The sequence below is a fragment of the Impatiens glandulifera genome, chromosome 8 (assembly GCF_907164915.1).
Source record: "Impatiens glandulifera chromosome 8, dImpGla2.1, whole genome shotgun sequence".
Classification (NCBI taxonomy): Eukaryota; Viridiplantae; Streptophyta; class Magnoliopsida; order Ericales; family Balsaminaceae; genus Impatiens; species Impatiens glandulifera.
The window spans coordinates 9,482,670-9,497,432 of record NC_061869.1 but is presented as its reverse complement, the minus strand read 5'-3'; the positions used below and the strand labels follow the sequence as shown (position 1 = coordinate 9,497,432).

Here is a 14,763-nt window from a genome sequence, read left to right as displayed (position 1 = left end):
TTAGGTTTATATATAGAGATTGGGAATTATGTAATTAATAAATGAGTGGAACAAATCTTATAATAATTAAATAATTAAACATGCATATAATAATTATATGCAGTGTTTATGATTATTTTTTTATGATAGGAATCTATCATATTTATTATATGTGTGTCTAAATATTTTATTATTAAAATTTTCTGCTTAATTTATGCAAATTAAAATTATTGAATTGTTTAAATATTTTCATTATATTCATTTTAAACAATGAGAAATATTTTTTTTGTAACAAGAGACATATAAACAATTTCATATATTAAAAATAAAATAAAATAAAAATAAAAATAATAGATGATGTAATTGAAAAGAAATAAAAAGAAGAATTGTGGGTTCAAGTCATTTGGTATATAATTTTAAATTAATTACTAAAAATATAGTTTTAATTTTTTTTAAAAATATAGTCAATTTTTAAATTATTAAAATAACAAAATCTTATTTATATCAAATATAAAACCTTAATATTATTCTAATAAAATATGATCACAAATTAAATTTTATATATCTTATTCATATATCCAATGATTTATATGTGATATTATTATAAATTAATAAGATGTAATAGTTATAAATACTAACATGGTAATAAAATTTTATACTAAATAAAATCTTTTTTTTAAAAATAATACTAGTGTTTTTGAGTTATGTGAAAATAGACCTCAATGAGAGAGAGATAAATTTTTTATGTTTTCGGCCCAATCAGATTGTGTGGTGCCTCCTTATTTTTTCTTTTTTTGAATAATGAACTTTATATATTTAATAATTTATAAATAAATGATAAATAGAGAAAATTTTGAGAAAATAACTAGTCATTCATTCTCTTATTCTCTCTTTTAATTTATAATTTATTTTAAAATAATTAAATATTAAAAATATAAATGAGCGGAGACTAGTAATTTAATTTAATAAGTTTAATAATTTATATTTTCTAATTTTTTATACAATAAATTATTAATATATATATATATATAAATATAAATAAAGTTTATAAGTAATCCTAACCAATAATATTTATTTGAAATAAAATTTTGTACTAAATAAATATAATAATAATTAAAAATAAAATCAATCAATTTTCTTTTATTAATTGATACTATTATTTTTTTCTCTATCATACTAATAATATATATAATCTCTAACCTTAAAATTTTAAAAGTTCAATTTTTTTTCAAGAAACTGGAATTTTCAATCGGCGCAGAATTAGCTTCGGTAAGTGAAAATCGCTTAATCCTTTCAATGTGCCGTCATTATCTTCTTCTACAGCGATTCAGATTTCTCTATTTGTAATTTTGTAATTAGGGTTTGATATTTGCGATTGCGATCTAACCCTTATCTGTATCTCATTCATCTTCGTTCTCTCCTGCACAAAGCATTGTTATTCTAGGTCTTTAATTCCAATAAAAATATGAGCTTTTCTTCTTGAATTGAGAAATTAGGAATTTTCTTCTTTACCAAGCTAGTACTGAAGAAGATCAGAGAAAAATAACATACTATGAGGATTTCTTACAATAGTTATTTTGATTATGATTTTTGCTTGTGTTCTTCAACTGTTGATCATCTGTATTGATGTACATTTATGTTTCATATTGTGTAAACCCTAACACACTTCTTGTATTATGTGTTCCATATAGTGTAAAACAAACCTGATAAAATGTCAGAACTGGAACTGGATGATTCAATGATGGAAGAATCTGAATCAAAGGAGGTTCAAGTAGTAATCTATAGGTGTAGGAAATGCAGAAGAATGGTTGCTTCTGATGATCTTGTTGTCCCCCATGAGCGTGGAGGTGGTCAGAGTAGCTTTAAGTGGAAGAAGAGGAGCCACAATGGTCAGGGAGAAGCTATTGAATGTAATTCCTTATTTGTAGAGCCTATGAAGTGGATGGAAGCTGGTGAGACCTTGTTCAAACTCTAATTCTAATTCATGTTCATAATCAAACTTTATGATCTTATTCATGACTGACTGACTAATTGCAGTTGAAGATGGTTGTGTGGGAGATAAACTTCAGTGCATAGGTTGCAAGACAAAGTTAGGTTCGTTCAATTGGGCGGGCATGCAATGCAATTGTGGAGCTTGGGTTACGCCTGCTTTTCAGATTCATAAAAGTCGTGTAGACATTTGTTAAGTATGAGACATTCTTCTTATTCTCTTCTTTGTTTAGCTGTTGTTTGAGATTACTTTCATCAGAGAACTAATAGTTTTTTATGGATCAAGTTGTTTCTAAACAATAATGTTGATGTTTTTTAATGTTTTAGAAACAAATATATGTCAAGTTTAACAAAAACAAAACAAAAATTCTCTACCAATGCATAAACAGTAAAATCCACTTAGTATTTTAAGTGACAAATATTATATAAGAATCAAAAGGTTTCAAAGTTCAATTCCCACTTAAAAACGCTCTAATTTAAAAGGGGTGTCGTGACTATGGGGTAATGGTACCCACTCCGGGAATAACCATGGGTAAAAAAATATAGTAGTAGAATGACACAAGACTTTTTGATCGAAAACTTTTCAATTGTGAATAGAAAAAATCATGAGATCTTGACATAGAAATAGGAAAATTATTGCGATTCTCACCTAGTGTATTGGATGTTTTAGCTCTTTACTATTCATTGGTAAGTAAGCTACAAATCTATTTGTTTTTGTATTTATTTTTTTCTGTAAGATGTTCTTTTATTTGTTTTTTACATTTTAACAAAAGAGAGTATAGTGATGTAAATAATAAAAAAAAAATAGTCCACACATCCCACCTCATATATAAACCTAATAATCTTACAACCACTTCATTTCAACAAGACATCAAACTTTTCATATGCATAACAAATAACAAAGTTCAAAAATTATTAATACACTAAAAAAGGAGATAACATGATGAAACTACTTAGAAGCCATCTTGGAGGGAGATGAGTGGAGAGAATAACTGAAAGGGCATGCTGTAGCTGTTGGATGATCATCTTCGACAATACATAATCCACTACGGTGAGATGGCACAAGTAACTTACAATTCCAACGATTCTGGTGACAACTCAAGAACCGTGGAAAACTACAACCACGCCATGGACGAGATCTTCTCTCGAGGTTGGCCTTCACACAGACCGAGCCAAGAAGAAGTACATAGTAACAAAGTACATCTACGTCTCTGCATGTTCATGGTCATTCGAAAAGGACACAAACTGGATGGGTTATGTCGCGGTCACTACAGATGAATCAGCCAAATCATCCGACCATAAAAGAAGGGACATTGTCGTTTCATTGGAATGGATGGACAATTTAGAGTTTTGGCTCAAACCCACACCCTTAATATTTGGCAAAAATATTGATCATGATGAAAAACCCGAGGTTCATTCAGAGTTTTATTCTATATATACATTGTGTAATAACAAATCCAACTTTTGCAAAAGAGTGCAAGAGAACAAGTTCTAGACGAGATTACAAGACTAATGAACAAGTACGAGGACGAAGAAATCAGTGTGACCATTACCAAACACAGTCTAGGAGCAACATTAACAACCTTAAGTGTAGTCGATATTGCCCAAAACATCTCCAACCGACCAAACACGCTCGTAACTGCCTTTGCTTTCGCAAGTCCTCATGTCGGAGACTCAGCCTTCGCAGACACTCCCGCAGCCCTCACCAATCTTCGAATCCTACAAATTGAGAATCACCCCGACCTTGTCCCTGATCTACCTAGCTCTTTATTTTGTGGGGTTCACGATGCTGGCCAAGAACTACTATTTGACACTAGTAAATCGTGTCACATGAAATACAACATTTTACAATCCCATAATCTTGAGGTTTATTTGCATGGAATTGCGGGAACACAAGGGTTGAGGAGTTCAAGGAAGTTGTCGAGAGGGTATTCACGTTGCTTAATAAGTATATATGGTGATAATTTGAAGGACGCGTTTCACATGCCCAAAAATTGGTGGGATGATTGGAATAGAGCGGGCATGGTTCAACTAGCGAATGGGTTGTGGAAGGTGAGAGAGAAGAAAACAATAATGGATTGGAGTAGCTAATATTAATTGTTTTCTCCTCTTTACCTTCCACGACCCTTCCGCTAGTTGAACCATGTCCGCTTTATTCCGATCATCCCACCAATTTTTGGGCACGCCAACGCGTCCTTCAAATTATCACCGTACTTATTAAGCAACGTGATATCCCTCTCGGCCACTTTCTTGAACTTGTTTCTCAACCCTTGTGTTCTCGTAATTCCATGCAAATAAATCAAGATTATGGATTGTAAAATTTCATGTGACACGATTTACTAGTGTCAAATAGTATTTCTTGGCCAGCATCTGTGAGCCCCTCAAAACAAGGAGGTAGATCGGGAACAAGGTTGGGGCGATTCTCAATTCGTAGGATTCGAAGATTGGGGAGGGCGGTGGCGGTGGCTGCGAAGGCTAAGTCTCTGACACGTGGACTTGCGAAATCAAAGGCGGTTACGAGTGTGTATGGTCGGTTGGAGATGTTTTGGGTAATATCGATTTCATTTAATGGTTTTAATGCTGCTCCTAGGCTGTGTCCAGTAACGGTCACACTAATTTCTTCGTCATCGTACTTGTTCATTAGTCTTGTAATATTGAACCTTGAATTTTTCATAATGCTCAATATTTTTGCCAAATATTAAAGGTGCGGGTTTGAGGCAAAACTCTAAATCGTCCATCCATTCTAAGGCATTGTGTGATCCTCTCCATGAAAGGACGATGTCCCTTCTTTAAGATGAGTTGGTGTTCATCTGTGGAGACCGCGGCATAACCCATCCATTTTGTGTCCTTTTCGAATGGTCAAGTACATGTGGAGACATAGATGTACTTCTTCTTGGTTCGGCCTTTGTGAAGGCTGACTCGAAAGAAGAGCTCGTCCATGGCATGCTTGCAGTTTCCTCCGATTCTTGTCGTAAGTTGCTCGTGCCATCTCACCGCAGTGGATTATGTGTTGTATCTCCATTTTGTTGGTGTATTAATAATTCTCCAAACTTTATTAAGAATATGAAAAATTTGATGTCTTGTCATTGAAATAAAGTGAATGTAAGAAAGTAGAAACTTGATTTAGGTTTATATATATATATATATATATATATATATATATATATATATATATATATATATATATATATATTTAGAGATTGAGAACTATCTAATTAATAAATGAGTGGACATATCTTATAATAATAAAATAATTACACATGCATATAATTATTATGTATGTTTAATTATTTTATTATTATAGAATATAAATGTTTATTTATTTTATTATTAAAATTTTCTACTTTTACTCATTCAAATTAAAATTAAATATATATATATATATAAATTAAATTAAATATATATATATATATATAAGACTATGTTCAATTATTATTATATTGTTAAAAATGGTAATAAGAAATGATATTATTATAAAAAGTTTATTTCGATCATGATTATAAAAATTCAAATAAGAGTAAAAATCAATATTTTTTTTATCAATGTATTGAAAATTAACTTTATAATATATTTTATAAACAATTAATCTTTCTATTAAAGTTTAATATAAAAAAAATAATTTCTATTATGTTTGTAATATGACACAATAATTTAAATATATTTTTATAAAAAGATAATTAATAATACATTTTATAATAATTATAAAATAAATGTATTCAATAAAAATAAGTGATAAAAATAATCCAACAAAATAGTAAAATAAATATTCTAGACTTTATAATGTATAATTATTATTTTTATAATTAGACTTAAAAGATATTTGTTTTCAAATAATATTTATTTATATATATTGACTATTGCCATGAAATCATAATCAAAATAATTCATGATTCCATATTTTTTTATTACCAAATTAGTTAGAACCATAACAAAATTAAATTAAATAATTTTGCAATGCAATGTATAATATAAGACACCTCTAATTAAAATTTTCATCACATATATTTTATTTATTTTTAATTATTTAATTCATTAATAAAAATATTCTTATTTCTTTTAATAAAATTTAAAATAAAAATATTAAAATTTTAAATATTAAAAAAAAATGAAAATAAAAAATAACTCCACATCAAACCATTGAGTTAAAAAACTCTTGCCAATGACCTGATAAGTTGAAAATGGGATTATTATTATTTTCTTTTTTAAAATTTAGAACAATGAATTTATGACATTCTTAATGGGAATTTCTAACCGTGTTAATCAATCAATTTAAATATGATCATAACATTAATAAATTTAAAAATGCCTATTCAATAAAAATGGAAATGTAGAGTAGTTATATACAACAAAATACAGTCATGTCTAATCTAGAACTAAAACTTTTAAGTTTCATAGTAATAATAATAGATATATCTAAGTTAAAAAGATCAAAATGGGTAATAATAACATCTATTTATCTATCTACCAAAAGAGTTGATCAATCTTCTTCAGTTGTTGATTCTATCTTCATCTTGCCAAGCTAGCTACAAATTATCTACCAAAACAACATGCACAAAAACAAACAGTTTCAGACAACTAACTCCAAATACACCAACAAAGCAATGTAATTTCAATCATTACAATCTTTTCATTCCCCTACAAGAACTAAAGGCAAAAACATTACCACAAGTTAAGTTGATATGAACAATTGAGAGGAGATTAAAGAAATGGGTATGAAACAGAAGTTATGTTGATTATAAAAAGTCCAACTCTTCACCCAATTTCACATGAACTAGGAAACATGTTTGTGTTTTGTCACCCTTCAAATAGTAAGAATTGTAAAGAGTTATCAAGAATCAAAACACACTTGTCTTTGCCAAAGCTTTCTTCTTTTTTGAAAATCATGGTAATCCAAGAACAGGGTAATCAAGGTAATAAGCAGAAGGCAGCAAGCAGCACTAAACTAGAGAGATCTAGTATAAATAGCAAGTACTATTCATTCCATATGAAAGAAACACACCAGAGCGTTTGGATTGCTGTTTGACTTTCTCCAAATACACCACAAAGCAATGTAATTTCAATCATTACAATCTTTTCATTCCCCTACAAACCAAACAGACTTGTAAACCCAATACTGTATCTCTAATACCCAAGAATTAAAGGCAAAAACAATACTATGGTATGAACAATTGAGAGGAGATTAAAGAAATGGGTATGAACCAGAAGTTAAGTTGATTATAAAAAGTCCAACTCTTCACCCAATTTCACATGAACTAGGAAACATGTTTGTGTTTTATCACCCTTCAAATAGTAAGAATCAACTAAACTGTAAAGAGTTATATATATTCAAGAATCAAAACACACTTGTCTTTGCCAAAGCTTCCTTTTTTGAAAATCATGGTAATCCAAGAACAGGGTAATCAAGGTAATAAGCAGAAGGCAGCAAGCAGCACTAAACTAGAGAGATCTAGTATAAATAGCAAGTACTATTCATTCCATATGAAAGAAACACACCAGAGCGTTTGGATTGCTGTTTGACTTTCTCAAGCTTAACTTGGATATCCATGAAAACCTGCATTCTCTCAAATTCTAAATCCTTCATCAACTGCATCCTCTGTTTCTCTAATTCAATCATCTGTCTTTGTTTCTCTTTCTCAATCCTCTCATAAATCTCCCCAAACCTTACAATCGCCTTAGCCATACACCTCATCCCATCACCATCACCATCATTGCTTCGATCGCTAGATCCTAAATCCTCAGACCCATCATCCGATTCTTCATAATTCTTCCGAAAGTATGAATCTTCAAGGGCAGAAGAAGGCCTCTTCTGAGGAATCACAACCGCACGCAAAGGAACAGCCGCTAGAGGTGAAACTGGACGATGGGTAGTAGTCTTCTTATTAGCAACGGTGGATCCAATTAAAGAATCAAGGGTGGAAAAGAATGACCAAGAACTTGAAACAACGCCGTTAGATGCGGAAACCCTAGCTTTCTCGGCTTTATATTTCTTCTTAAGAGTATCGATCCGATTCTTACATTGAACATCTGTACGACGAGTCTTTTTGGTATGGCCGTGGAGAGAATTGACCATATTTGCGACTTCTTGCCAGTCTTTTTGACGTAGATTTCCACGATTAAGCTCTAGGAAACGACGGCCCCAGGTGTCGACCAACGTCGATGTAGCTTCTTCGCTCCAGCAATCTTCCCGGAAAGGAAGGTGACGCGCCGGCGGAGGCAGAGCCATGGGAAGGAAGAGAAAATGGGTTTGAAGGGAATAAGGAAAGATAGATAAAAAGGAACGGCGATGAAGATGATACGCCGGTTGTCAACAGAAGAAACGTGAAGGAGGGTCATGATGCGTTGTAAATACGGTGAAAGAAAAGAGAAGACCGGCGAGCGCGTGTATCAAACGACGATCACGCGAGTGGGAATCGATGACTTTATTATTTATTTTATTTTGTTTTTTCTTTTTGTTTATCTCCGATTAGCCGTGTTTGGAGAATCGGAAGGAACAGAACGGAATGGGTAAAAGTTAAACCTAAAATGGGGAAGGAGAAGTTTTATTACCATATTTACACAACAAATTGAGGTTTTTTTATTTTCTTTAGTCACATTTCTTTCCTTTTTAATTATCATTTCATTAAAAAAAGAAATTAAAAAATTATTAAAATTTAAAAATATTTGAGTAAAATAACTTATAATTTCATTTTTTATAAAAATATTTAACTTAAGTCTTATCTTTAAAAAAAACGGCTAATTTGGATGGCTACACTTCAAAGAGAGAGAGTTTTATGTATTTAATTACTATTTAATTAATGTATATAGGACTCACTCAATCCTCTAAAGAGGCAAGTTGTTTAATCTTCTTTTTTCTTCTTGTAAAATTTTGATTAAAAAAAAAACTATATAAAAATAAAAATATATGATAATATTAATAAAAATCTTTTTTTAAATGTATAAAAATAGAATATATAGATTTTTCACCTTATACAAAAACAAGAATTTTTTGTACTTCTAAAAAAAATAAAATTGGGTCCCTACTTTTTTAACCAAATTTTGTTTCATATTTTTTAACCTTAAAATTGTGGTTCCTAGTTTACCCGACGGATAAACTATACAAATTGTCTTGGGCCTCATGGCTAATTGTACATCATATTTTTAAGTAACACAATTCTCAAAATTATATTAATAATATTGTTTTAAAAGTTTAAAGAAAAAAAAATTTGATAAACTCATTGAAATGGTAAAGAAAGTAAATTCAGGAATTCAAACGTGGAATGTCGTATGGGTAGAAAAGAGAAAAATTAAAATGGTCACATTTCGAGTTCCGTTGAATATTTCAGAAAAAAAAAATTGAATGGGACATGGAGCAACATGGTAGGCCATATCTGATTCGTGCCCTTATTTCCGCTGCCCCACTCGATGAGTTTATCATTTTCGATAAAAAAAAATTTGCACAAAATTGATAATACATAAATTTAGTTTTAGTTGTTCCTCAATTTTTTATTGAAAGAAAATGTATGATTCTCATCTAAGGCGACGGTTATAAGCGAGATGAGAATTTCGTTAATTAAATACGTATTACTTTTTATTTATTCTTTAATTAATTACATTAATTAAATATTTAAATATTTTATATTTCATTTAAAAATATATTTTTCATTATATATTAATATATTTTTTTTAATTTGAACAAATGTTTCAATTTTTCATATTTTCATTTTGAACAAATTTTATTGAAATAGCTCAATGTATTATTTAGATAACTCTCAATGAGAATAGAATGCCTATGAATTTGACCATTACCTTCACTTTAAATTAATCATGATTTTTGATCCTTTAAATAAATTTTTTCACTTGTGTTAAAAGAGCATAATTTATATCTGAAAAGCAATAAAAAAAAATACTATAATGTGAATGATAGTTAAAATTGTATATATGTATTAGTGTGGTTAGTAGTGGTCAATGTTGGATTGTGATGGAATTAGGGCCACAAATCATGACAATGGAAATAGGGCCACAAATCATCACACCTGCAACTTGTGAAATAAAGTTGATGAAAGTGATGTGAAGCAATAATCACAATCATGAATAAGACATGCCTTTTTGGAAGAAAAAAAAAAGAACCAAACCTAATGGAGGAGGAATTTGTTGAATATTTTATAATCTTGAAATTCACTTTTAAAAAGTTACACCTCCCAAATTAGTGGTCATGAGAATAATTTAATAATCTCTTGCAATGTAACATAATAGATAAATGTAGATTAAAATAGAAAAATATTGTCTAATAATTTAATTTATTAGGTTCAATTTTAGCATTGTTAAATTGTGGTGGAGTTATGATCTTAGAGTCATGATATTAATTAGATAAACTTAGTTTTAAAAAATAAATAAAATAATCCCTCTCAAGATTATATATTAGCCTAATTCGGTTTGTTTATTTTTTAAAATTTAATTATAATTTTTATTCATCTTCTAATTAATTATGTCATTTAATTTATTATCTATAATATTAAAATATCTTCTATTTTTTTAAAATAAATTATTATTATATAGTAATGCTTTTAAAATATAAAAAAAAATAACAATCTTTTCAAAATTCTTTTTTTAAATAAATTAAAAAATTAAATAACCCAAAAAAACCAGCTCTTATTAATAATTAAGTATAACAAATAAATATCCCTCTCCAACAAGATATTTTCTTGGATTTATCTTGTCTTTTTTCTCTTTGGTATTATTTATTTAAATTTATCCACTATCATTCAAATAATTGATGGATTAAAATATTCATAATTTTAGACAATTTTAAAATATTATATATAAAAAAAAAAAAAAAAAAAGTAGTTTCATCACTTTGATCATTTAACTAAGGTCTGGTTCGTTTTAGTTATTTAAATAACTTAGAGAAAAAAAATAATGATTATGGATGATGATTTTGAGAAAATAATAATATTTTTTTGGTAAAAAGACCTAAAAAGGTATTCATATATATATATAAATAAAATAAATAATAATTTAAAATAAAAGATATTTTAGTATTTTGGTTAATGAATTAATTGATTTAATGAATGAAAGAGTGAATGATGTGATAATTGATTTTATTGGGTTGAAAAACCTGAATAAAAACAAGGCCTAAGATAATAAACATTTTTTATTAAATAAGTTTTGTTTTAAAAAAAAACAATTTATTTATAAAAACAAAGACAAAAGTATAGAAATGTAAAAGTATTTTTCATGAAATTAAAAGTTAAATTTCCACTAAAAAAAATTAAATTAAGTAAAGATTATGATTATTAGAAAAATAAATTAATTAATAAATGAACTTAATTTTCTTAAAAAAAAATCAAATATAAAATCTTCTCCATTTCTAAATACCTAATCATCCAAACAAACATAAGCAGGGCCTACTATCACTACCCAACTCTAGCAACAAGTCACAAATTTGTTCGTTTTTCACCAAATTAGTATTATTTTATTATATAATATAAAGTATGTTATTTACTTAAATAAAATATCTAAGCAATCATTATTAAATTTTATTAATCTGTTTGAAAATAATTTGAGAATTGAACCCTATTTGAGAATCGAGCCAACGAATCGAACCCTAATTTTAGAAGAAAACCCTAGTTGGGAATCGAACTCGTAATCTATATCATTTGAGAAGAGAACCTTAGTTGGAATCGAACCGAATTCCAACCAACGATCTGTATGATTTGAGAAAGGAACTCAAGTTGGGAATCGAACCCGAGATCTTTATCATTTGAGAAGAAAGTGGTTTTATACGATTGTATTTTTAACCCCAAATACATTATTTTCATTAATCAAAACCTAAATCAAACAATAGATCCCCATGATTTTCATTAATCAAAACCTAAATCAAACAATAGATCCAAGAACAGCCCAGAATGGAGAAACAGCTCAAGCAATGATCATTTAGCATTTAAACATCTTACAACATGAATGGGTACATATGCAAACATTCTCCAAGAACATAAACTATCTGGTACAAAGTTACACTATACTATACACAAAGGCCAAAGCTAAATTATTGTATGTGGGTTACCTTTTTTTGATCTTTACTCAACATCAGATTATCAAATGGGATGATCCTCCATCATCATCATCATCATCATCCAAAACCCGGAAATTTGGAGAAGAATAGACATGACGAATAGAAGAAGAATTCAATTCATGTTCTTCATGATCATCCTTAAGGTTAAGCAAACCAGGCTTCAATTCTCTATTACAGAAATCATCATACTCTCCTTTATCTCCTCCTTTCTTCTTCACCTCCACAACTCTCAATTCAGGCGTTAACTCAAATATCTCAGCAGCAATTGTCAATGGACCATTCCCTTTCCTTCCTTGTCTAGACCCTTCCAAACTCACTCTACAATCCTTTGTTCTAACTGCAAAACTCACCACCTTCGCAATCTCTTCCAATTTCGATATAATCTTAGCAACCGGTGCGCCAGATATAAACCTCTCCCCTTCCCCTCCACCTTCCTCGAACAATCCAGACAAATCAAAACCAGGGGAGAAAGATATAAGATCAAACGCGTTCAAGCTTGCCGGCCTTGGCAAATTGCCAACCCTTCTCCTTGGTTCCATTTCAGTATCTGATTCTGAAACCGATTGATCAGATAATGATTCAGACTCACCTTCATTAACATTACACAATTTATCATCTTCTATATAGAATTTGATATGCTTGAATCCTTTCTTGAACCACTTATTGTTCATAATCTCCGGAATTGTGATTCTAGTTACAGGGTTTATATCAAGTAATCTCCTAAGAAATCGAGTTAATTCAGGTGAAAACCATCTAGGGCAACGAAATTCCCCTCTGTAAATCTTCTTATACATGACCATAATATTCATATCATGAAAAGGTAAATAACCAGCCATAAGAACAAACAAAACAACCCCACAAGACCAAATATCTACCTTAGCAGGATCATATCCTTTTCTAGCAAGAACTTCCGGTGCAACATAAGCCGGAGTACCACAAAACGTATGAAACAATCCATCCTGTCTATTCTGATCAGAAACACAGCTTAAACCGAAATCAGATACCTTCAAATCGCCTTCCTCATCGAGAAGAAGATTCTCCGGTTTCAGATCGCGATGATAAACGCCGCGATTATGACAGAACCCAACTGCGGAAATCAACTGCTGGAAATACTTACGAGCAACATCTTCCTTCAATCTACCTTTAGCTACTTTTTTGAAAAGTTCACCGCCTTTAACATACTCCATTACAAAGTAAATCTTAGTTTTTGTTGCCATAACTTCGAATAATTGAACAATGTTTGGATGACGTACGAGACGGAGAATTGAGATCTCGCGTTTGATATGAGCGATTAAACCGGATTTGAGGATCATTTCTTTGTCGATTACTTTAATAGCGACACTTTCGTTGTTGATTACGTTTTTAGCATAGTAAACTTTGGAAAAGGTTCCATGGCCGAGAAGTTTGCCGATCTCGTATCGACCGAGGAGTAATCCTTGAGATGTTTCCTTCTTCATCATCGTCTTTGGTACGTTGTTATTCGCCATTTTCGTTGATGAAAACCTAAATCAGAAGCGATGAAAACCTAAATCAGAAGCTTGGCGGTGTGACGGTTGAGAGTCTCTTTCATTGGAGTTTTCTAGATATGTGTATCAATGGCGGCAGCAAGTGTACACTGCCATTAATAAGAAAGAAGAATCCAAATTCTGGGTTTTATAAGAGCAGGGGAAGATAGTAACGGAAAAGTTAACGCCTTTATATTGGAAAATTTGATGAAATGACCTAATAAAGTCTTTATTTGGAGAAATGATCCACGCCCAATAAAAAATTCATTTGGGTGGAAATTCATTTCCCCGTGTTACAACGAAAATATCTCTTTGTATCACGCGACGAATTCTAATTCGTCGCGATAATGGTCGGGTCTCGCGACGACACACTCAACGAATTGAAGAGTAATTTTTTATTCAAAAACTAGGAAGGATCGTTTACTCAATTTTTATTATGCGTATCATTTCTCCCATTATTAGGGTTATTTCATCTAGTCATTTATATTCATATTTTCATTTATTATTTTATATAGTTTGGAATTATTATATTTTAAGCAATTAGAGTTATTAAAGTAATTAAAGTGTATGGTTTGACTTAATATATGAATTCTTATTTGCTAAGCAACTTAATTTAGTCTATATAGTTTAATTTAATGTACAAAACGATCATGCATTATGTTGATTATATTATATTAAGACACTAACATCCAAACAATAAGTTTGATAATTATTTGAATATAGATTATACATATACATCCCAGTCATTCATATTATACATGTTTCAAATAAACAATTAATAATTCAAATTAAATATCAAATAATAGCAATTTTTTATTAAATAAAGATGTAAAAATCAAATTAATATATTTATAAAATTATTTGACTCACATATAATTATATATTTTGAGTGTCTAATGTTGATTATTTCCTTAAAAATTATAAAAATCGTTTAAATAGAAAAGAATAAAAATAGAATATAACCAAAATACCAAATAAGTTATCGAACTCATAAATACTCGAGAAGAACGATTAACTATTCGACGGACTTCACCGATTTTTCGAAACGAATATTAGAAAGCGTCGTAATACTAGTTTTTATGAATGATTAGTATTAGACGACTACGCTAATTGAATGTTCGACGATTTCTTTCTAACGAGATAGTCTATTATAAAGTAATTGAGATGGTAACCAAAATATGTAAGTTATCAATATTAACGGTTTCAATTCAAACTTTTCAACAACTATCAAAGATTATG

At 29.7% G+C, this 14,763-nt stretch overlaps 3 protein-coding genes and 1 pseudogene across 3 annotated transcripts; 2 read left to right on the top strand and 2 right to left on the bottom strand.

Annotated features, from left to right (window-relative positions):
- Positions 1–1,211: 1,211 nt before the first annotated feature.
- On the top strand, positions 1,212–2,298 carry LOC124912526 (probable inactive dual specificity protein phosphatase-like At4g18593). Its single transcript, XM_047453162.1, has 3 exons — positions 1,212–1,248; positions 1,669–1,931; positions 2,017–2,298. The coding sequence occupies exons 2-3, from the start codon at positions 1,691–1,693 to the stop codon at positions 2,163–2,165; spliced, it is 390 nt and encodes a 129-aa protein (XP_047309118.1). The 5' UTR covers positions 1,212–1,248; positions 1,669–1,690; the 3' UTR covers positions 2,166–2,298.
- A 174-nt stretch (positions 2,299–2,472) lies between these two features.
- LOC124912917 lies at positions 2,473–4,059 on the top strand (annotated as a pseudogene).
- A 2,198-nt stretch (positions 4,060–6,257) lies between these two features.
- LOC124911242 (trihelix transcription factor ASIL1-like) lies at positions 6,258–8,431 on the bottom strand. The gene is made up of 2 exons (XM_047451697.1): positions 7,462–8,431; positions 6,258–6,502 (listed from the first exon to the last, which is right to left on the bottom strand). The coding sequence occupies exons 1-2, from the start codon at positions 8,189–8,191 to the stop codon at positions 6,492–6,494; spliced, it is 741 nt and encodes a 246-aa protein (XP_047307653.1). The 5' UTR covers positions 8,192–8,431; the 3' UTR covers positions 6,258–6,491.
- Positions 8,432–11,865: 3,434 nt separating this feature from the next.
- LOC124911240 (CBL-interacting serine/threonine-protein kinase 12-like) lies at positions 11,866–13,592 on the bottom strand. Its single transcript, XM_047451695.1, has one exon. The coding sequence runs from the start codon at positions 13,504–13,506 to the stop codon at positions 12,034–12,036; it is 1,473 nt and encodes a 490-aa protein (XP_047307651.1). The 5' UTR covers positions 13,507–13,592; the 3' UTR covers positions 11,866–12,033.
- Positions 13,593–14,763: the final 1,171 nt, after the last annotated feature.

Bases quoted from the DNA above. Each gene is read 5' to 3' on its own strand.
- LOC124911240 (XM_047451695.1), bottom strand. From the start codon at position 13,506: ATGGCGAATAACAACGTACCAAAGACGATGATGAAGAAGGAAACATCT.
- LOC124912526 (XM_047453162.1), top strand. From the start codon at position 1,691: ATGTCAGAACTGGAACTGGATGATTCAATGATGGAAGAATCTGAATCA. The intron at 1,932-2,016 runs GTGAGACCTTGT...GACTAATTGCAG, and splicing joins TATGAAGTGGATGGAAGCTG to TTGAAGATGGTTGTGTGGGA.
- LOC124911242 (XM_047451697.1), bottom strand. From the start codon at position 8,191: ATGGCTCTGCCTCCGCCGGCGCGTCACCTTCCTTTCCGGGAAGATTGC.